The following is a 22,499-nucleotide window of genomic DNA, read 5'->3' on the forward strand; positions in this document are numbered from 1 at the left end:
CACACACACACACACACACACACACACACACACACACACACACACACACACACACACACACACACACACACACAGTCCTACTGGGTCAGAACCTCTGCTCCAGCAGTCCTACTGGGTTAGAGCAGATTCTTTGAGATTAGCTAGCGCTAGCCTTGTTAATGTTAGCTAGTGCTAGCCCTGTGTGTGTTAGCTAGTGCTAGCCCTGTGTGTGTTAGCTAGTGCTAGCCCTGTGTGTGTTAGCTAGTGCTAGCCCTGTGTGTGTTAGCTAGTGCTAGCCCTGTGTGTGTTAGCTAGTGCTAGCCCTGTGTGTGTTAGCTAGTAATAAGCCTGTCAGTGTAAGCTAGCTACATGCTTAGAGACCCCGCCTCCAGCAACATTATTGGTTGAAACAAATAGAGTTAGAGTCTGGTTAGGCCTAGTTAAGTCTGGTAAGGTTAAGTTAGTGTAGGTTAGCGATAAGGTTAGCTGGTTAGCGTAAATTAGGTCTGGTTAGGGGTAGTTAGGTTTGGTTACGTCTGGTTAGGGGTAGTTAGGCCTGGTTAGGGCAAGTAAGGTCTCATTATTTTTTTGGGTAGAATTGCTGAGCCTAATTTGAACTTTACAGGTGGGAGGGACAAAAGAGGCGGACCTATCCTTACATTTCCTGCCAGGACCAATCACGATCGAGTTAAACAGGAAGACCTGAGCCGATTGGTCACTTACCTGTCAACCGTACCCAGGTACCTTTTGCCCTCTCCCCCCTGACCCCCATACCTCCACCCTGACCGTACCTCCACCCTGACCGTACCTCCACCCTGACCGTACCTCCACCCTGACCCCCATACCTCCACCCTGACCCCCATACCTCCACCCTGACCGTACCTCCACCCTGACCGTACCTCCACCCTGACCGTACCTCCACCCTGACCCCCATACCTCCACCCTGACCGTACCTCCACCCTGACCGTACCTCCACCCTGACCGTACCTCCACCCTGACCCCCATACCTCCACCCTGACCGTACCTCCACCCTGACCGTACCTCCACCCTGACCGTACCTCCACCCTGACCGTACCTCCACCCTGACCCGTCTCACCCCTCCTCCACCCTGACCCGTCTCACCCCCTCCTCCACCCTGTCCGTCCCTCCACCCTGACCCGTCTCACCCCCTCCTCCACGCTGACCTGTCTCACCCCCTCCTCCACCCTTCCGTCCCTCCACCCTGACCCGTCTCACCCCCTCCTCCACGCTGACCCGTCTCACCCCCTCCACCACCCTGTCCGTCCCTCCACCCTGACCCGTCTCACCCCCTCCTCCACCCTTCCGTCCCTCCACCCTGACCTGTCTCACCCCTCCTCCACTCTGTCCGTCCCTCCAGCCTGACCCGTCTCACCCCCTCCTCCACCCTGACCCGTCTCCCCCCTCCTCCACCCTTCCGTCCCTCCACCCTGACCCGTCTCACCCCTCCTCCACCCTGTCCGTCCCTCCACCCTGACCCGTCTCACCCCCTCCTCCACTCTGTCCATCCCTCCACCCTGACCCATCTCACCCCCTCCTCCACCCCTCCGTCCCTCCACCCTGACCCGTCTCACCCCTCCTCCACCCTGACCCGTCTCACCCCCTCCTCCACCCTTCCGTCCCTCCACCCTGACCCGTCTCACCCCCTCCTCCACCCCTCCGTCCCTCCACCCTGACCCGTCTCACCCCTCCTCCACCCTGACCCGTCTCCCCCCTCCTCCACCCAGTGAGGAGGTGGGGGCGCGTGGCTTCACGGTGGTGGTGGACATGCGGGGCTCCAAGTGGGAGAGCGTGAAGCCCCTCCTCCGCACGCTGCAGGAGTCTTTCTCCACCCGCATCGCCTCCGCCCTGCTCATCAAACCAGACAACTTCTGGCAGAAGCACAAGACCAACCTGGGCAGCGCCAAGCTCAGCTTCGAGGTGTGTGTGTGTGTGTGTCTGTGTGTGTGTGTGAGTGAATGACGGTCTGTGTGTGTGTGTGTATGACGGTCTGTGTGTTTGTTTGTGTGTGTCTGTGTGTGTGTGACGGTCTTTGTGTGTGTGTGTGTGACGTGTGTGTGTGTGTGTGTGTCTGTGTGTGTGTGTGAGTGAATGACGGTCTGTGTGTGTGTGTGTATGACGGTCTGTGTGTTTGTTTGTGTGTGTGTGTTTGTGTGTGTGAGACGGTCTTTGTGTGTGTGTGTGCGTGAGACGGTCTGTGTGTGTGTGTGTGTGTGTGACGGCCTGTGTGTGTGTGACGGTCTGTGTGTGTGACGGTCTGTGTGTGTGTGTGTGTTTGTGTGTGTGTGTGACGGTCTGTGTGTGTGTGTATGTGATGGTCTGTGTGTGTGTGTGTGTGTGTGTATGTGACGGTCTGTGTGTGTGTGTGTGTGACGGTCTGTGTGTGTGTGTGTGTATGTGATGGTCTGTGTGTGTGTGTGTGTGTGTGTGTGTATGTGACGGTCTGTGTGTGTGTGTGTGTGTGTGTGTGTGACGTCTGTGTGTGTGTGTGTGTGTGTGTATGTGATGGTCTGTGTGTGTGTGTGTGTGTGTGTGTGTGTATGTGACGGTCTGTGTGTGTGTGTGTATGTGACGGTCTGTGTGTGTGTGTGTGTGTGTGACGGTCTGAGTGTGTGTGTTCAGACCAGCCTGGTGTCGGTGGAGGGTCTCTCCCGGCTGGTGGACCCCTCCCAGCTGACCTCTGACCTGGGCGGCTCTCTGGAGTACGACCATGTGGAGTGGACAGAGCTGCGCCTGGGCCTGGAGGAGTTCTCCGGGGCGGCGGGCCAGCTGCTGGCCCAGCTAGAGCAGCTGGACACGGGGCTGGCCCGCGTACCTGAGCCCCAGGATGTAGAGGAGGCCCGTCGGTAAGGCCGCAGACACATATACATATACAGAAAATATATTGATTTCTATTCATGTAGATACTTTACATGTATAGTACATATATTCATATAGATACTTAGCATACATTGAATATATATTTATATAGATTTTTAACACATATGTGGTGGTGGTGTCGGGTGGTGGCCAATAGGTGGCACTCTTCCCTCTGGCCTTAACATCAATCCCCATGCCCCAGTGCAGTGACGGGGACACTGTGCTGTGGAAGGCGCCGTCCTTCAGAGGAGACGTTAAACCGAGGTCCTGACTCACTGAGGTCATAAAGATCCCAGGGCACTTATCTCAAAGAGGAGGGGTTTCCCCGGTGTCCTGGCCCAACCAGGCCCATTCAATCTGGCCCCTAATCATCCTCCCGTATAATTGGCTGACTCATTGATTCCCTCACTCTCCACCTCCAGCTGGTGTGTGGTGAGCGTTCTGGCGCAGATTGGCTGCCGTGCATCACCCCAGTGGGTGCTACACACTGGTGGTGGTTAGTGAGGTCCCTTCACTGTAAAGCCTCTTTGAGTGTCTAGAAAAGCGCTATATAAATATAATGAATTATTATTATTAATTATGTATAGTACATATATTTATATATATATATATACATATGTACTATACATAATTAATATATATATATATATATAGATACGTTAAATATATAGTATATCTCTATTTATATAGATACTTTACATAATACAGTACATATATTTATATATATTCTATAGACACTATCCCAATCACTCACAGCGATTTTTATGCATATGCATTGAACGCTCTAGCTCCCCGACAGTTCATTGTTCGACATGCATTAATGCTCTTGATCGTTCACTTGTCTCCTCCGCCATATTGGATTTAATCCAAACTCTACGAAAGCTGCACAAATGATACTTTCGGATTTTTCAATATTAACTATATTTGCCAGTGGAAGCCAATCAAATATGGCATCGAAGCCGCTAAACAGGAAGTGAACATCTCGGTGCTATTATTAGCCAAATCTTTCCGTATCAACACCAAATTTGCTACATGGAATCAGTTTCAGCTAACTAGACCCCCTCTTTGCTGCTATATTTTATATAGATGCTGTACATATATAGATTATATATTGATATGTAAAGGATAATGTAGAGCGCCGGTCATTAACGGGAAAATGCCCTGAAGGGTATTATTTTCGATAATGACCGGCGACGTTCCATACATTATCCCGCTTATTACACAGCTACTTGCCAAAACGAAAAAATTACTTCACACGGTGTGTCTTTTTACAATTTATTTGTTACCATTCGTAGTGTTGATCAACAGAGAAATAATTTGCCTAAGTTGTTGACGTCGCTTAGCACTTGAATACGCTGGTGTTGACAAGTTACCGGACTACTTGTGGAGTGATACTACTTGTGGAGTGATACTACTTGTGGAGTGATACTACTTGTGGAGTGATACTACTTGTGGAGTGATACTACTTGTGGAGTGATACTACTTGTGGAGTGATACTACTTGTGGAGTGATACTACTTGTGGAGTGATACTACTTGTGGAGTGATACCAAAGACGTAATTAGAGGTAAAAAATCCACTTTCCTTGACAGCGGTCATTATATGCTTAGCAACGGTTATTATCAAAAAATAATTGACCGCCGGAAGTCAGGAAGGCCTATGCAAGTGAACGGAGCGTTCAATGGAGCACTAACATATTGATTTTAAATCGATATGTTAGATATATTCCTATATTTCTGTCTCTAGCCTTGTTGAGGAACATGGCCGACTCCGTAGCACGGTTGCCACGGCACCAATCGATGCACTTGAACGGGAGGGCCGGAGCCTTCTCCAGCGCATGCGACTAGGCCCCAATCCCGGAGAGCCGGCCGGGGACGCCGGCGGTAACCATGGCAGCTGGCTATCCGGAGGGGCCGACTTCCAGAGCGTGGGCCCCAGGGTGTCGTCGCTGCTGGAGCGCCTGCAGGGGGCCCGGGCGCACTTCCTGCAGAGCTGGAGTGACCGCAAGCTGCACCTGGACCAGGCCCTGCAGCTGCACCTGTACCTGCAGGACGCTGCCAAGGTAGGGGCGGGGCCTAGCTCACCTGTACAGGTAGGGGGCGGGGCCTAAATCACCTGTACCCGCAGGACGCCGTCAATGTAGGAGGAGGGGCCTAACTCACCTGTACCTGCAGAATGTTGCTCAGGTAGGGGGCTGGGCCTATCTCACCTGTACAGGTAGGGGGCAGGGCCTATCTCACCTGTACAGGTAGGGGGTGGGGCCTAAATCATCTGTACCTGCAGGACACTGCCAAGGTAGGGGCGGGGCCTCACTCACCTGTACAGGTAGGGGGCGGGGCCTAAATCACCTGTACCTGCAGGACACTACCAAGGTAGGGGCGGGGCCTCACTCACCTCTACAGCTAGGGGGCGGGGCCTAAATCACCTGTACCTGCAGGACGCTGCCAAGGTAGTTGCGGGGCCTCACTCACCTGTACAGGTAGTGGGCGGGGCCTAAATCACCTGTACCTGCAGGACGCCGCCAATGTAGGGGGAGGGGTCCAACTCATCTGTACCTGCAGAATGTTGCTCAAGTAGGGGGCTGGGCCTATCTCACCTGTACAGGTAGGGGGCAGGGCCTATCTCACCTGTACAGGTAGGGGGCAGGGCCTATCTCACCTGTACAGGTAGGGGTGGGGTTTAACAAACTTGTCCCTTCGAGAGGCTGCCCCTTGGAGAGGCTGTCCCTTCGAGAGGCTGTCCCTTGGAGAGGCTGCCCCTTGGAGAGGCTGTTAAAGCGTGCCTCTTCTTGTGCCACAGATGTCGGAGTGGATCGCCCACAGCAAGGAGCTGTTTGTCCAGAGCCTTCAGGACGTGGGCCTGAGCCACCAGCATGCCCTCGACCTCCACGGCCAGCACCAGCACTTCACCGCCAACTGCATGGTACTTCACACACACATACCTGATACAGGTGGATATATCCATATATATTTGGATATGTATCATAACGGCAAACTTGTCGCTTTTCGGTGACAATTGCCGTTTTCTTGGTCAATTGGGTCATTCACGTGAATCGCGTAGAACCGGAGAGTTTTATTTTGGTGGAAAGGGGCGGGGGGCGGGAAGGCTGTCCTTCATATGCATGCCATGCAGGCTAGAATTGCGAAACATTATTGGATAATTCTTATAATTGACATTTCTCTGGGCCAATCGGAATCTCAGCACATGCTTCAGAATCTTGAAGCACACAGCGCCAACTGAGCTCGCCTTTGGATGAGACGCCTGGCTACCGCGCGACTCTGATGGAAACCTTTAACGTCAATTTGAAGTAGGGGTGTACGGTATAGAAAGTACACCAGTGTGAATTTGCGCTACGGTATGGATCTTGACGTTACCGTGAGACCGGTGTAACCGGTAGACAGTGTTGTGTGTAACACGTAACAAAGTAAGTAACGCATTAATACTGTAACCTAACTACTTTTTCATGTAAAAAGTAAAGTTACGCGCAACTACTGAAAATATGGTAACGAAACATAGTTCCTTTTTCAATTTGGCTCAACGTTACTTTTCCCAGGGACAGATTTGACAGCGATACTGCCTTCTCAGGCAGTATGCTAATAGTCCCTTCATGAGTTCTCATTCCACACCGTACGAGACAGACGCTGGTAGCGTGAAGCTGTCTCTGCATATCAGACATTGCTTCCGCAGGCATTTTCCAAAGCCAGTCCTCACGACAAAATGCCAGTGGTGGAACGAGATAACAAACTCCGTCACTGTTTAACTGTGTAAGGACATGGTTCCCTTTCAAAATGTTGATAGAAAGGGTTTTAAAGAGATTGTCAAAACACTCGATCCCAGGTCCTAGGTCCTAGTGTTTTTCAGAGATGGAAGTACCTTGAGAAAAGATTTTAAAAAATTGTATGCAGCTTTGCTGCCGTACCAGTATTTTACCCCTTCAGAAGCATTTATATCGAAATTAGAAGATAAATTAACATACCGTGATATAATACCGTTACCGTCTATGCCTCAAATCATACCGTAATATACATTTCAGTCCATACCGTAAAGCCCTAATTTGAAGGAACTATCTTTTGTTAAATTCGAGGTAAGTCAAGCTTTTTTGAGCAAAAACAACAGCTATTTGTTTGCTAGATTCAACTAACGGTAGCTACCGCTTTTTTGATGAGATATAATTTGCAATAATATTGTATTTTTAGGACAGAGTCAACGCCGAGTACTGCACGAACATAGACCTTGCATAAAGTTAGTAAATTCTAACAACATAGGGCTATTTAGATAAATAATCAGGCAAGGATGTTGTCCTAGGCCAATGCACCAACAGCAAATTTCTGTATTATAAAGGGCTACTTTTTGCATCCAAGTCTGTCATTTGAAATCTTTCCATTGTACCGTGTGCTACAACCTCCGTAATGAATATTCACGCTAAATCCCGCCCAGGGCAGCTCAGAATTCGAGTAGCCGTATATCTCGAAACACCGATCAGTCCTTGGGCCGAGGATTTTCGCCCCCTCCCCCGTGACACTGTCACCTTTTTTACTCTGAGGAGTTTGCTGGTCTGTGTATGGATACGTTTATTTGTCAAATCGTGTATCCACAACCGGCCCGTAAAAAAGACTCGTTTAATTGAAGTTTTACGGTACACATAAATAAAGCTATTATGTTTAGTTTTACGGTACACATATATAAAGATATCATTAGTTTTACGGTACACGTAGATAAAGATATTATTAGTTTTACGGTACACATAGATAAAGATATTATTAGTTTTACGGTACACATAGATAAAGATATTATTAGTTTTACGGTACACATAGATAAAGATATTATTAGTTTTACGGTACACATAGATAAAGATATTATTATTTGATGGCTATGAGGGCGGGGCTCCATCTTGTCACCTTGTGGTTCAGTAGATCTGGATCAAACAGGCCTACATTACCCAGAATGCCTCTGGTTGTGTCCTCAGAACGGAAGTGGAAACGTAGACAGCGTGGTCACCGTGGCAACGAGGTTGGCGGAGGGCGGTCACTACGGCGCGGAGCGTATCGGCGAGGTATCGTCACGGTTACAGGAGGACTGGAAGGCTCTGACAACAGTGTTGGAGGAGCGGAGCCAGACTCTGGGCCTGGCCACGGCCTTCCACCAGGGGGCAGAGCAGGTACCTGTCTGTCTGTCTGTCTGTCTGGCCACGGCCTTCCACCAGGGGGCAGAGCATGTACCTGTCTTTCTGTCTGTCTCTCTGTCTGTCTGTCCACGGCCTTCCACCAGGGGGCAGAGCAGGTACCTGTCTGTCTGTCTGTCTGTCTGTCTGGCCACGGCCTTCCACCAGGGGGCAGAGCAGGTACCTGTCTGTCTGTCTGTCTGTCTGTCTGTCTGTCTGTCTGGCCACGGCCTTCCACCAGGGGGCAGAGCATGTACCTGTCTGTCTGTCTGTCTCTCTGTCTGTCTGTCCACGGCCTTCCACCAGGGGGCAGAGCAGGTACCTGTCTGTCTGTCTGTCTGTCTGGCCACGGCCTTCCACCAGGGGGCAGAGCAAGAACCTGTCTGTCTGTCTCTCTGTCTGTCTGTCCACAGCCTATCACCAGTGGGCGGAGCAGGTACCTGTCTGTCTGTCCACCTGTCTCTCTTATCTCTGTCTGTGTAGTTTGTCCAGCAGATCTCAGGGTGGGCGGAGTCATGTGGGGACAGCTTGTTGCCGTTGGCGATACCAGAGCTGCAGTCTTCCATCCAGAAACACCAGGAGCTGTATGAGGTCATGACCTCTGCCTACACCCAGGTACTGTCTATCTTTACTGTCTATCCTCACCTGGTAATGTCTCTATTTACTGTCTCTCCTCACCTGGTAATGTCTCGCTACTGTATTTCTGTACCTGGTACTGTCTCGCTCTACTGTCTCTCCACATGGTACTGTCTCACTCTACTGTCTCCTCACCTGGTACTGTCTCTCTTTACTGTTTCTCCTCACCTGGTACTGTCTCGCTCTACTGTCTCTCCCCACCTGGTACTGTCTCTCTTTACTGTCTCTTCCCAGCTGGTACTGTCTCTCTTTACTGTCTCTGTTCCTGGTACTGTCTCTCTTTACTGTCTCTCTGTTCCTGGTACTGTCTCTGATTGTCGTGTCTCTCTGTACCTGGTACTGTCTCTCTGCACCCTGGTACTGTCTCTCTGTCTCTGCTTCAGGGATCTTTGTTGCAAAAGTTACTGATGGTGTGTATGTATTTGTGTTTGCGTGTTTGTCTTTCTGTTTGTGTGTGTGTGTGTGTGTGTTTGTGTGTGTGTGTGTGTGTCTGTCTGTCTGTCTGTGTCTGTGTGTTTGTCTGTGTGTGTGTGTGAGTTTGTTTGTCTGTGTTTCTGTGTGTGTGTGTGTGTGTTTCTGTCTGTCTGTCTGTCGGTGTGTGTGTGTCTGTGTGTATGTGTGTGTGTGTGTGTATGTGTGTGTGTTTGTGTGTGTGTGTATGTGTGTGTGTTTGTCTGTGTTTGTGTGTATGTGTATGTCTGTGTGTGTGGGTGTGTGTGTTTGTGTGTATGTGTGTGTTTGTGTGTGTGTGTGTGTGTGTGTGTGTGGTTGTGTGTGTGTCCAGGTTAGTGAGACTGGTAAAGCCCTATTGGACATCCTCCAGCGTTGCCCGGCAACCCCAGAGTGTGACGACGCCCAGCCTCAGGCTCCGCCCACTGCCACGCATGGCATCATGGGAGTTCTGCACGACGTCATGCAGGTAACACCGTCTTGTCCGTCTGTCTCTCTGGCTGACTGTCCATCTGTCTGACTGTCTCTCTATCTGTATGTCTGCAGGGTCACCAAGAGGTGGAGGGGGCGTGGCAGCACCGAAAGCTCCGCCTCCATCAGCGTCTGCAACTCTGTGTGTTCCAACAAGATGTCAGACAGGTACAAACACACACACGCAAAAGAACGCACACAGACACACACACACACACACGCACCACAGACACATACACACACACGCACGTATATCAAGGTCTGTCACACCTGGAGAGAGGTCTCTCTCTCTCCAGGTGTTATGTATATCAAGGTCTCTCTCTCTCCAGGTGTAGTGTATTTCAAGGTCTCTCTCTCCAGATGTAGTGTATATCAAGGTCTCTCTCCAGGTGTAGTGTATATCAAGGTCTCTCTCTCTCCAGGTGTAGTGTACATCCAGGTCTCTCTCTCTCTCCAGGTGTAGTGTATATCAAGGTGTCTCTTTCAAGGTGTAGTGTATATCAATGTCTCTCTCTCTCCAGGTGTTATGTATATCAAGGTCTCTCTCTCTCCAGGTGTAGTGTATTTCAAGGTCTCTCTCTCCAGATGTAGTGTATATCAAGGTCTCTCTCCAGGTGTAGTGTATATCAAGGTCTCTCTCTCTCCAGGTGTAGTGTACATCCAGGTCTCTCTCTCTCTCCAGGTGTAGTGTATATCAAGGTGTCTCTTTCAAGGTGTAGTGTATATCAAGGTCTCTCTCCAGGTGTAGTGTATATCAATGTCTCTCTCTCTCCAGGTGTAGGGTATATCAAGGTCTCTCTCTCTCCAGGTGTAGGCTATATCAAGGTGTCTCTCTCAAGATGTAGTGTATATCCAGGTCTCTCTCCAGGTTTAGTGTCTATCAAGGTCTCTCTCTCCACGTGTAGTGTGTGTCCAGGTCTCTCTCCAGGTGTAGAGTATATCCAGGTCTCTCTCCAGGTGTATATCAAGGTCTCTCTCCAGGTGTAGTGTATATCAAGGTCTATCTCCAGGTGTAGTGTATATCAAGGTCTCTCTCTCTCTATGTGTAATGTATATCAAGGTCTCTCTCTCTCCAGGCGTAGTGTATATCAAGGTCTCTCTCTCCAGGTATAGGGTGTATCCAGGTCTCTCTCCAGGAGTACAGTATATCCAGGTCACTCTCCAGGTGTATATCCAGCTCTCTCTAGGTGTATATCCAGGTCTCTCTCCAGCTATAGAGTATATCCAGGTCTTTCTTCAGGTGTATATCCAGGTCTCTCTCCAGGTGTATATCCAGGTCTCTCTCCAGGTGCATATCCAGGTCTCTCTCCAGGTGTAGTGTATATCCAGGTCTCTCTCCAGGTGTATATCCAGGTCTTTCTCGAGGTGTATATCAAGGTCTCTCTCTGCAGGTCGAGGACTGGGTTGAGCAACATGGGGAGGTGTTTCTTAATAAACACACCGGCGTTGGCAAGTCACTCCACCGGGCCAGAGCTCTGCAGAGACGACATGACGACTTCCAACAAGTAGCACAGGTACCTGTCTCACATACCTGTGTTACCTACCTGTTGAACCCGACTTTTTTTACCAAACCTGTCTAACTTTACCTGTCCCTAACGAGCGATTTCAATTGTGTCCATCGTGTGTGTGTGTGTGTCTGTGTGTGTGTGTGTCTGTGTGTGTTTGTGTGTGTGTGTGTGAGTATGTGTGTGTCTGTGTGTGTGTCTCTGTGTCTCTGTGTGTGTGTGTGTGTGTCTGTGTGTATCGGTGTGTGTGTGTGTGTGTGTGTGTGTGTGTGTCTGTGTGTATCTATGTGTGTGTTTGTGTGTGTGTGTGTGTGTATCTGTGTGTGTGTGTGTGTATCTGTGTGTGTGTTTGTGTGTGTGTCTGTGTGTATCTGTGTGTGTGTGTGTGTGTGTGTAGAACACCTACACTAATGCAGAGAAGCTCCTGGAGGCCGCCGGTCAGCTGGCTCGCTCTGGAGACTGTGAGGAGAGAGAGATCTACCAGGCAGCCGGGGACCTGGAGACACGCATGCAGGTAGACGCACGCACGCACGCACGCACGCACGCACGCACGCACGCACGCACGCACGCACGCACGCACGCAGGGCCGGCCCTGACCAATTTGGCGCCCTAGGCAAGGTTTTTGCTGGCGCCCCCTACCCCTTTGGATCCACAGTAAACTACCAATGTTCATACACTCAAAGAAGCTGCAAAGCTTTGCCTTTGAGACTCTTTTATTTTACATAGAAAATTGTACACACAAAAAACGTATTAGGACACGGAAACTAGGCTGCTCTTTTATTTTACATGTTATGTTATGTTGTCTAATATTTATTTCGACATAACTACTGGTACTAAGTAACATAAACATTGAAGTTAAAGTCAGATGAATACAGTATGCCCCTGCGGGTGGATGTGCCCGTAGCATTCGTCTATACTGCCTATGCCCAGGGCCGGGCCTGCACACACGCGCACACTTATGAGGACCATTCTTATTGTCTCCATAATGGGTATAATGTATAATCTGTGTTGTGTTTCTCAGGCATTTATCCAGCGTGTGGAACAGAGGAAACTGCTGCTGGACCTCGCCGTGTCCTTCTACACACACACCAAGGAGGTACCACAAAACAGCTGTGTAGCTCTGGGGGAGTTGTGTAGCTCTGGGTGGGTTGTGTAGCTCTGGGCGTGTTGTGTAGCTCTGGGCGTGTTGTGTAGCTCTGGGGGAGTGTGTTTATGGCCTCTGTTTGTAGCCCTGGGCGTGTTGTGTAGCTCTAGGGTTGTGTAGCTCTGGGCGTGTTGTGTAGCTCTGGGCGTGTTGTGCAGCTCTGAGCGTGTGTGTTTATGGCCTCTGTTTGTAGCTCTGGGCGTGTTGTGTAGCTCTGGGCGTGTTTGTTTATGGCCTCTGTTTGTAGCTCTGGGCGTGTTGTGCAGCTCTGGGCGTGTTGTGTAGCTCTGGGCGTGTTGTGTAGCTCTGGGCGTGTTGTGTAGCTCTGGGCGTGTTGTGTAGCTCTGGGGGCGTTGTGTAGCTCTGGTGTGTGTGTTTATGGCCTCTGTTTGTAGCTCTGGGGGCGTTGTGTAGCTCTGGTGTGTGTTGTGTAGCTCTGGGCGTGTTGTGTAGCTCTGGGCGTGTTTGTTTATGGCCTCTGTTTGTAGCTCTGGGCGTGTTGTGCAGCTCTGGGCGTGTTGTGCAGCTCTGGGCGTGTTGTGTAGCTCTGGGCATGTTGTGTAGCTCTGGGCGTGTTGTGTAGCTCTGGGGGTGTTGTGTAGCTCTGGTGTGTGTGTTTATGGCCTCTGTTTGTAGCTCTGGGGGCGTTGTGCAGCTCTGGGCGTGTTGTGTAGCTCTTGGCGTGTTATGCAGATCTGGGCGTGTTGTGTAGCTCTGGTTTATGTGTTTACGGCCTCTGTTTCTAGCTGTCTGCCTGGATGGAGGGACTGCAGAAGCAGATGTCTGCTGAGCTCAGCATGTGTCCGGACACGGTGGACGCTCTGCAGAGCATGATCAACCAGCAGCAGCAGCAGCAGGCTAACACTCAGGTACAGAATGCTAACACACAGGCTAAAGCTCAGCTACAGCATGCTAACACACAGGCTAACACTCAGGTACAGCATGCTAAGGTACAGGCTCACGCTCAGGTACAGCATGCTAACACACAGGCTAAAGCTCAGCTACAGCATGCTAACACACAGGCTAACACTCAGCTAGAGCATGCTAACACACAGGCTAAAGCTCAGCTACAGCATGCTAACACACAGGCTAACACTAAGGTACATCATGCTAAGGTACAGGCTACGCTCAGCTACAGCATGCTAACACACAGGCGAACACTAAGGTACAGCATGCTAAGGTACAGGCTCACGCTCAGGTACAGCATGCTAACACACAGGCTGAAGCTCAGCTACAGCATGCTAACACACAGGCGAACACTAAGGTACAGCATGCTAAGGTACAGGCTCACACTCAGGTACAGCATGCTAACAAACGCTAAGCTAACACTCCCATGATGCCACTCAACTACAACATGTTGACACATGACCTCTGACCTCATTCTGCTGTAATCTGACCTCTGACCTAATCCTTTCATCTGGTCTCTAGGATGCGCTACTCAGTGTTATCCGAGAGGGAGAGGACCTCATCCTGCAGCTACGGTACTCACTCGCTCACTCACTCGCTCACTCGCTCACTCGCTCGCTCGCTCACTCACTCGCTCACTCACTCACTCACTCACTCACTCACTCACTCACTCTTTAGGGTGTGAGTGAGTGAGTGTTAAGGGTGTGGTAGGTGGTGTTAGAGAGGTGGGGTTAAGGGTGTGGGAGGTGGTGTTAGAGAGGTGGGGTTAAGGGTGTGGTAGGTGGTGTTAGAGAGGTGGGGTTAAGGGTGTGGTAGGTGGTGTTAGTGAGGTGGGGTTAAGGGTGTGGTAGGTGGTGTTAGTGAGGTGGGGTTAAGGGTGTGGTAGGTGGTGTGAGTGAGGTGGGGTTAAGGGTGTGGGAGGTGGTGTTAGAGAGGTGGGGTTAAGGGTGTGGTAGGTGGTGTTAGAGAGGTGGGGTTAAGGGTGTGGTAGGTGGTGTTAGTGAGGTGGGGTTAAGGGTGTGGTAGGTGGTGTGAGTGAGGTGGGGTTAAGGGTGTGGTAGGTGGTGTGAGTGAGGTGGGGTTAAGGGTGTGGTAGGTGGTGTTAGTGAGGTGGGGTTAAGGGTGTGGTAGGTGGTGTTAGTGAGGTGGGGTTAAGGGTGTGGTAGGTGGTGTTAGTGAGGTGGGGTTAAGGGTGTGGTAGGTGGTGTTAGTGAGGTGGGGTTAAGGGTGTGGTAGGTGGTGTTAGAGAGGTGGGGTTAAGGGTGTGGTAGGTGGTGTTAGAGAGGTGGGGTTAAGGGTGTGGTAGGTGGTGTTAGAGAGGTGGGGTTAAGGGTGTGGTAGGTGGTGTTAGTGAGGTGGGGTTAAGGGTGTGGTAGGTGGTGTTAGTGAGGTGGGGTTAAGGGTGTGGTAGGTGGTGTTAGTGAGGTGGGGTTAAGGGTGTGGTAGGTGGTGTTAGTGAGGTGGGGTTAAGGGTGTGGTAGGTGGTGTTAGTGAGGTGGGGTTAAGGGTGTGGTAGGTGGTGTTAGTGAGGTGGGGTTAAGGGTGTGGTAGGTGGTGTTAGAGAGGTGGGGTTAAGGGTGTGGTAGGTGGTGTTAGAGAGGTGGGGTTAAGGGTGTGGTAGGTGGTGTTAGAGAGGTGGGGTTAAGGGTGTGGTAGGTGGTGTGAGTGAGGTGGGGTTAAGGGTGTGGTAGGTGGTGTTAGTGAGGTGGGGTTAAGGGTGTGGTAGGTGGTGTGAGTGAGGTGGGGTTAAGGGTGTGGTAGGTGGTGTTAGTGAGGTGGGGTTAAGGGTGTGGTAGGTGGTGTTAGTGAGGTGGGGTTAAGGGTGTGGTAGGTGGTGTTAGTGAGGTGGGGTTAAGGGTGTGGTAGGTGGTGTTAGTGAGGTGGGGTTAAGGGTGTGGTAGGTGGTGTTAGAGAGGTGGGGTTAAGGGTGTGGTAGGTGGTGTTAGAGAGGTGGGGTTAAGGGTGTGGTAGGTGGTGTTAGAGAGGTGGGGTTAAGGGTGTGGTAGGTGGTGTTAGAGAGGTGGGGTTAAGGGTGTGGTAGGTGGTGTTAGTGAGGTGGGGTTAAGGGTGTGGTAGGTGGTGTTAGTGAGGTGGGGTTAAGGGTGTGGTAGGTGGTGTTAGAGAGGTGGGGTTAAGGGTGTGGTAGGTGGTGTTAGTGAGGTGGGGTTAAGGGTGTGGTAGGTGGTGTTAGTGAGGTGGGGTTAAGGGTGTGGTAGGTGGTGTTAGTGAGGTGGGGTTAAGGGTGTGGTAGGTGGTGTTAGTGAGGTGGGGTTAAGGGTGTGGTAGGTGGTGTTAGAGAGGTGGGGTTAAGGGTGTGGTAGGTGGTGTTAGAGAGGTGGGGTTAAGGGTGTGGTAGGTGGTGTTAGAGAGGTGGGGTTAAGGGTGTGGTAGGTGGTGTTAGTGAGGTGGGGTTAAGGGTGTGGTAGGTGGTGTTAGAGAGGTGGGGTTAAGGGTGTGGTAGGTGGTGTGAGTGAGGTGGGGTTAAGGGTGTGGTAGGTGGTGTTAGTGAGGTGGGGTTAAGGGTGTGGTAGGTGGTGTTAGTGAGGTGGGGTTAAGGGTGTGGTAGGTGGTGTTAGAGAGGTGGGGTTAAGGGTGTGGTAGATGGTGTTAGTGAGGTGGGGTTAAGGGTGTGGTAGGTGGTGTTAGTGAGGTGGGGTTAAGGGTGTGGTAGGTGGTGTTAGAGAGGTGGGGTTAAGGGTGTGGTAGGTGGTGTTAGTGAGGTGGGGTTAAGGGTGTGGTAGGTGGTGTGAGTGAGGTGGGGTTAAGGGTGTGGTAGGTGGTGTTAGAGAGGTGGGGTTAAGGGTGTGGTAGGTGGTGTTAGTGAGGTGGGGTTAAGGGTGTGGTAGGTGGTGTTAGTGAGGTGGGGTTAAGGGTGTGGTAGGTGGTGTGAGTGAGGTGGGGTTAAGGGTGTGGTAGGTGCTGTGAGTGAGGTGGGGTTAAGGGTGCGTTTGTTTCAGGCCCCAGGGCAGCTCGGTGGCCCATGTGGAGGTGGTGCTTCAGCAGCTGGAGGAGAACCAGGCCCAGCTGGAGGACGGGTTCCACCACAGGAAGCTCCGCCTGGACGTCTTCCTGCAGATCCGCATCCTGCAGCAGTGCAGCCTGGAGGTGATGACATCACCACGCCACCAACATGATGTCACCGCACCGCGACCGTGACCTCATCACACCTGTGTGTGTGTGTGTGTGTGTCCAGGTGACCGGGGAGATGGACGCGTGGATTCAGGATCTCCAGAAACAGTCTCAGGACTTTTCTACTGAGAAGTTAGCGCAGAACCGGCTAGCCGATGCTAACCAGGACCAGCTTGCCCCGACGGCAGACAGCCAGGCCCAGGATAAGCTAGCGGCCACCCCCTCCAGGCTGGTGGAGGCTAGCCCAGAGGGGCTAACGGGGCTAACGTTAGCCCCGTCCAGGCTGGTGGAGGCTAGCCCAGAGGGGCTAACGTTAGCACAGCAGCGGATCCACAGGTAGCCTGCAGTCCGTCAGTGACATCATAACACTCCTTCAGTTCCTCCTATTGGTCATCACTGCAGTTTATTAACTGTCTTCTGATCGATTACGTTTGTTAACAGAGTGATCCGATTGGTTACTGTAGTTTGCCTTGATTGGTTGCTATTGTTTACTTTGATCTGATTGGTAATAGTTTACTTTGATCTGATTGGTTACCATGGTTTACTTTGATCTGATTGGTTACTGTAGTTAACTTTGATCTGATTGGTTACTGTAGTTTACTTTGATCTGATTGGTTACTTTAGTTTACTTTGATCTGATTGGTTACTGTAGTTTGCTTTGATCTGATTGGTAATCGTTTACTTTGATCTGATTGGTTACTGTAGTTTACTTTGATGTGATTGGTTACTGTAGTTTACTGAGTGATCTGATTGGTTACTTTAGCTAACAGAGCGATCTGATTGGTTACTTAAGCTAACAGAGCGATCTGATTTGTTACTTTAGTTAACTGAGTGATCTGATTGGTTACTTTAGTTGACTGAGTGATCTGATTGGTTACTTTAGTCAACAGAGTGATCTGATTGGTTACTTTAGTTAACTGAGTGATCTGATTGGTTACTTTAGTTAACAGAGCGATCTGATTGGTTACTTTAGTTAACTGAGTGATCTGATTGGTTACTTTAGTTAACAGAGCGATCTGATTGGTTACTTTAGTTAACTGAGTGATCTGATTGGTTACTTTAGCTAACATAGCGATCTGATTGGTTACTTAGTTAACTGAGTGATCTGATTGGTTACTTTAGCTAACATAGCGATCTGATTGGTTACTTTATTTAACTGAGTGATCTGATTGGTTACTTTAGTTAACTGAGTGATCTGATTGGTTACTTTAGCTAACATAGCGATCTGATTGGTTACTTTAGTTAACTGAGTGATCTGATTGGTTACTTTAGCTAACATAGCGATCTGATTGGTTACTTTAGTTAACTGAGTGATCTGATTGGCCAACAGGCACATGGAGCGACGGTTAGCCATCAACAACATGACATTTGAGGTCACTCAACAAGGTCACGACCTTCAGCAATACATCACCGAGGTCATCGCTTCAGGTCAGAACTTCTACTGAGTACTATTGCTGTAATACTAGTAATACTACCATTAATACTTAGAACTCTACTTGGTAGGACTACTATATGCTATTAATACTTAGTACTTATTAGTACATTAGTACTAATACTTATTAGTACTAATGATTCTGCTATGGTACTACTACTATATTACGAGATGGTGTGTATATATGTATGTATGTGTGTGTCTATAATGTGTGCGTGCGTGTGTGTATGTATGTGCCTGGCTGTATGCATGTGTGTATCTACGTGTGTGTCTCTGGGGTGTGTATCTACGTGTGTGTCTCTGGGGTGTGTCTCTGGGGTGTGTATATATGTGTGTATCTCTGGTGTGTGTGTATCTACGTGTGTGTCTCTGGTGTGTGTATCTACTTGTGTTCCTCTGGTGTGTGTGTCTCTGGGGTGTGTATCTACGTGTGTGTCTCTGGGGTGTGTGTATCTACGTGTGCGTCTCTGGTGTGTGTATCTACGTGTGTGTCTCTGGGGTGTGTGTATCTACGTGTGCGTCTCTGGTGTGTGTATCTACTTGTGTGTCTCTGGTGTGTGTATCTACTTGTGTTCCTCTGGTGTGTGTGTCTCTGGGGTGTGTATCTACTTGTGTGTATCTATGTGTGTATCTCTGGTGTGTTTGTATCTATGTGTGTGTCTGTGGTGTGTGTATCCATGTGTGTGTCTGTGTCTCCAGGCGTGTCCCTGGGGGGGGGGCGGGGGGGAGGACCTCTCATCCCAGGTCGACGGGGCCCTGGTGGTCCTGCAGGAGAAACAGAAGGACCTCCAGCTTATCTCCGACCACACACACACACACCTGGAGCAGAGCCTGCAGCTCACACACCTGCACACACAGGTTAAACAGGTACGCACACACACACACCTGCACACACAGGTAAAACAGGTATGCACGCACACACACACACACACCTGCATACACACACACTCAGCTGCACACACCGGTCACCTGCAAATCCAGGTTAAACAGGTATGCACGCAAACACACACCTGCATACGCACACACTCAGCTGCACACACACACTCACCTGCACACACAGGGTAAACAGGTACACACAAACACACACCTGCACACAAACACACATACCTGCACACACAAGCTTTTTATACAGTGGGGCAAAAAAGTATTTAGTCAGCCACCAATTGTGCAAGTTCTCCCACTTACAAAGACGAGAGAGGCCTGTAATTTTCATCATAGGTAAACCTCAGCTATGAGAGACAAGATGAAAAAAAAAATCCAGAAAATCACATTTTTTTGAATTTATTTGCAAATTATGGTGGAAAATAAGTATTTGGTCACCTACAAACCAGCAAGATTTCTGGCTGTCACAGACCTGTTACTTCTTCTTTAAGAGGCTCCTCTGTCCTCCACTCGTTACCTGTATTAATGGCACCTGTTTGAACTCCTTATCAGTATAAAAGACACCTGTCCACAACCTCAAACAGTCACACTCCAAACTCCACTATGGCCAAGACCAAAGAGCTGTCAATGGACACCAGAAACACAATTGTAGACCTGCACCAGGCTGGGAAGTCTGAATCTGCAATAGGTAAGCAGCTTGGTGTGAAGAAATCAACTGTGGGAGCAATTATTAGGAAATGGAATACATACAAGACCACTGATAATCTCCCTCGATCTGGGGCTCCACCGAGATCTCACCCTGTGGGGTCAAAATGATCACAAGAACGGTGAACAAAAATCCCAGAACCACACGGGGGGACCTAGTGAATGACCTCCAGAGAGCTGGGACCAAAGTAACAAAGGCTACCATCACTAACACACTACGCCGCCAGGGACTCAAATCCTGCAGTGCCAGACGTGTCCCCCTGCTAAAGCCAGTGCATGTCCGGGCCCGTTTGAAGTTTGTTAGAGAGCATTTGGATGATCCAGAACAGGATTGGGAGAATGTCATATGGTCAGATGAAACCAAAATATAACTTTTTAGTAAAAACTCAACTCGTCGTGTTTGGAGGAGAAAGAATGCTGAGTTGCATCCAAAGAACACCATACCTACAGTGAAGCATGGGGGTGGGAACATCATGCTTTGGGGCTGTTTTTCTGCCAAGGGACCAGGACGTCTGATCCGTGTGATGGAAAGTATGAATGGGGCCATGTATCGTGAGATTTTGAGTGAAAACCTCCTTCCATCAGCAAGGGCACTGAAGATGAAACGTGGCTGGGTCTTTCAGCATGACAATGACCCCAAACACACCGCCCGGGCAACGAAGGAGGGGCTTCGTAAGAAGCATTTCAAGGTCCTGGAGTGGCCTAGCCAGTGTCCAGATCTCAACCCCATCGAAAATCTTTGGAGGGAGTTGAAAGTCCGTGTTGCCCAGCGAAGGCCCAAAAATATCACTGCTCTAGAGGAGATCTGCATGGAGGAATGGGCCAAAATACCAGCAGCAGTGTGTGAAAACCTTGTAAAGACTTACAGAAAACGTTTGACCTCTGTCATTGCCAACAAAGGGCATGTAACAAAGTATTGAGATGACCTTTTGTTATTGACCAAATACTTATTTTCCACCATAATTTGCAAATAAATTCTTTAAAAATCAGACAATGTGATTTTCCAAAAATTTTTTTTTTCATTTTGTCTCTCATAGCTGAGGTATACCTATGATGAAAATTACAGGCCTCTCATCTTTTTTAGTGGGAGAACTTGCACAATTTGTGGCTGACTAAATACTTTTTTGCCCCACTGTATATATTAGTGCTGTCAAGCGATTATAATATTTAATCGGTATTAATCGCATTAATGTCATAGTTAACTCGCGATTAATCGCACATTTCATTATTCTAAATATCCCTTGATTTCGTGCTGCTAGCCTTTTAGTGAGATCAGAGTGTCGAGATGGACTGTAATAAAATATCTTTGGTAAGATGGATATAAAAAGAGAGACCCGCAGTGAGTTCAACCCGGTCCACTTGACATCGGGTAGGTGCATGACAGTGGTACCGTAACACTTCAATAGCCCGGGCTTTTATTTGTTTCTATCACGGAACTTTAGAACAAAACTCTTGCTCAGCAAAGATGGGAAATACTATAACATTCATTATTTAAACCAGTATGAATATTCCTACCGTACGAAGGCCTATACACATTACCAGGCTATCAAATAACGCCTACACACACACACACAGGCGGAGTGGTAATCGGGAGAGTCGGGTGAATTCCCGGTGGGCCGTTAACGTTTCGGGGCTGTCGGGTTGATGACTGCGGGATAACAATATTGCGTTTATAAAAGTTCCTTGCAGCGCCGTCCGGCAGCCTGAGCTGTGCGCCCGCAACCTCTCACTCGCTCAACAGACACAACAAACTGTCAACGTCGCATCCAAGTCGATTCTGTCTAGAGGGGAGTAACTGAGAGGCCCCTCCCGAAGTGGTACAGCCCAGGTGGGCCTTGAACTGCGATTGGTCAGAAAGACGTAACAGCTAATGACAACATTGAACTCTCGTGCAGGCTCGAACAGAGTGACACACACACACACACACACATTTAAGGAGTTTTTCACCCGCTCCGTATCCTTGCTTGCCCTTACAAGTTTGTGCGGCGTGCTTGTTGTTTTGTTTCCGGTGTAGCTAGATCCCGTATGGTGTTGTAGTTTTTCTAACGTGACTAGTTGTTGCTAGACAGCAGGTAAAAAAACTATAATGTTAGCCAAACCAAAAGAGCGTTAATCCCGCGATAAAAAAATTAACACTGTTAAAATTGGTTTGCGTTAACGCCGTTAATAATGCGTTAAACTGACAGCACTAATATATATATATATATATATGTCTCTCTTTCCCTGTCTCTCTTGTCTCTCTCTCTCTTGATGTCTCTCTCTTTCTCTCCCGCTCTCTCTCTCGCTGTCTCTCTCTCTCTCTGTCTCTGTCTCTCTCTCTCTCTCTCGCTCTCTCTCTCTCTCTCTCTCTCGCTCTACGTCCTCTCCCAGGTGTTGTCATGGATAGCTGAAGGTGAGGTTATGCTGTCCTCCTGTATGTTGAACTCGAGCTGTTTGGCTGAAGCTGAACAACTACAGAGAGAACATGAGCACCTCCAACAGGCCATAGAGGTAACTACACCCAGTATAGAATGGATTATAGATATACATAATGTAGAGAGAACATGACCCCTCCAACAGGCCATAGAGGTAACTACACCCAGTATAGAATGGATTATAGATATACATAATGTAGAGAGAACATGACACCTCCAACAGGCCAAAGAGGTAACTACACCCAGTATAGAATGGATTATAGATATACATAATGTAGAGAGAACATGACACCTCCAGCAGGCCATAGATGTAACTACACCTAGTATAGAATGGATTATAGATATACATAATGAAGAGAGAACATGACACCTCCAACAGGCCATAGAGGTAACTACACCCAGTATAGAATGGATTATAGATATACATAATGTAGAGAGAACATGACACCTCCAGCAGGCCATAGAGGTAACTACACCCAGTATAGAATGGATTATAGATATACATAATGTAGAGAGAACATGACACCTCCAACAGGCCATAGAGGTAACTACACCCAGTATACAATGGATTATAGATATACATAATGTAGAGAGAACATGACACCTCCAACAGGCCATAGAGGTAACTACACCCAGTATAGAATGGATTATAGATATACATAATGTAGAGAGAACATGACCCCTCCAACAGGCCATAGAGGTAACTACACCCAGTATAGAATGGATTATAGATATACATAATGTAGAGAGAACATGACACCTCCAGCAGGCCATAGAGGTAACTACACCCAGTATAGAATGGATTATAGA

At 49.1% G+C, this 22,499-nt stretch overlaps 1 protein-coding gene across 1 annotated transcript in view; it reads left to right on the forward strand.

Moving 5' to 3' along the window:
• Positions 1-1,764: 1,764 nt before the first annotated feature.
• Positions 1,765-22,499, forward strand: part of LOC307074822 (kalirin-like) — a gene marked incomplete at both ends in the record, with an annotated part of 54,334 nt that continues 33,599 nt past the window's right edge. Inside the window, 19 exon segments of the mRNA XM_079735191.1 lie at positions 1,765-1,917; positions 2,620-2,843; positions 4,601-4,916; positions 5,654-5,776; positions 7,821-8,012; positions 8,499-8,630; positions 9,436-9,570; positions 9,648-9,740; positions 10,964-11,086; positions 11,475-11,591; positions 12,099-12,173; positions 12,968-13,090; positions 13,650-13,702; positions 16,085-16,232; positions 16,321-16,592; positions 17,587-17,684; positions 18,388-18,416; positions 18,418-18,555; positions 21,646-21,765. Coding sequence (XP_079591317.1) covers positions 1,765-1,917; positions 2,620-2,843; positions 4,601-4,916; positions 5,654-5,776; positions 7,821-8,012; positions 8,499-8,630; positions 9,436-9,570; positions 9,648-9,740; positions 10,964-11,086; positions 11,475-11,591; positions 12,099-12,173; positions 12,968-13,090; positions 13,650-13,702; positions 16,085-16,232; positions 16,321-16,592; positions 17,587-17,684; positions 18,388-18,416; positions 18,418-18,555; positions 21,646-21,765 — 2,664 coding nt within the window.

Source organism: Pollachius pollachius (assembly GCF_949987615.1).
Source record: "Pollachius pollachius genome assembly, chromosome: 4".
Lineage (NCBI taxonomy): Eukaryota > Metazoa > Chordata > Actinopteri > Gadiformes > Gadidae > Pollachius > Pollachius pollachius.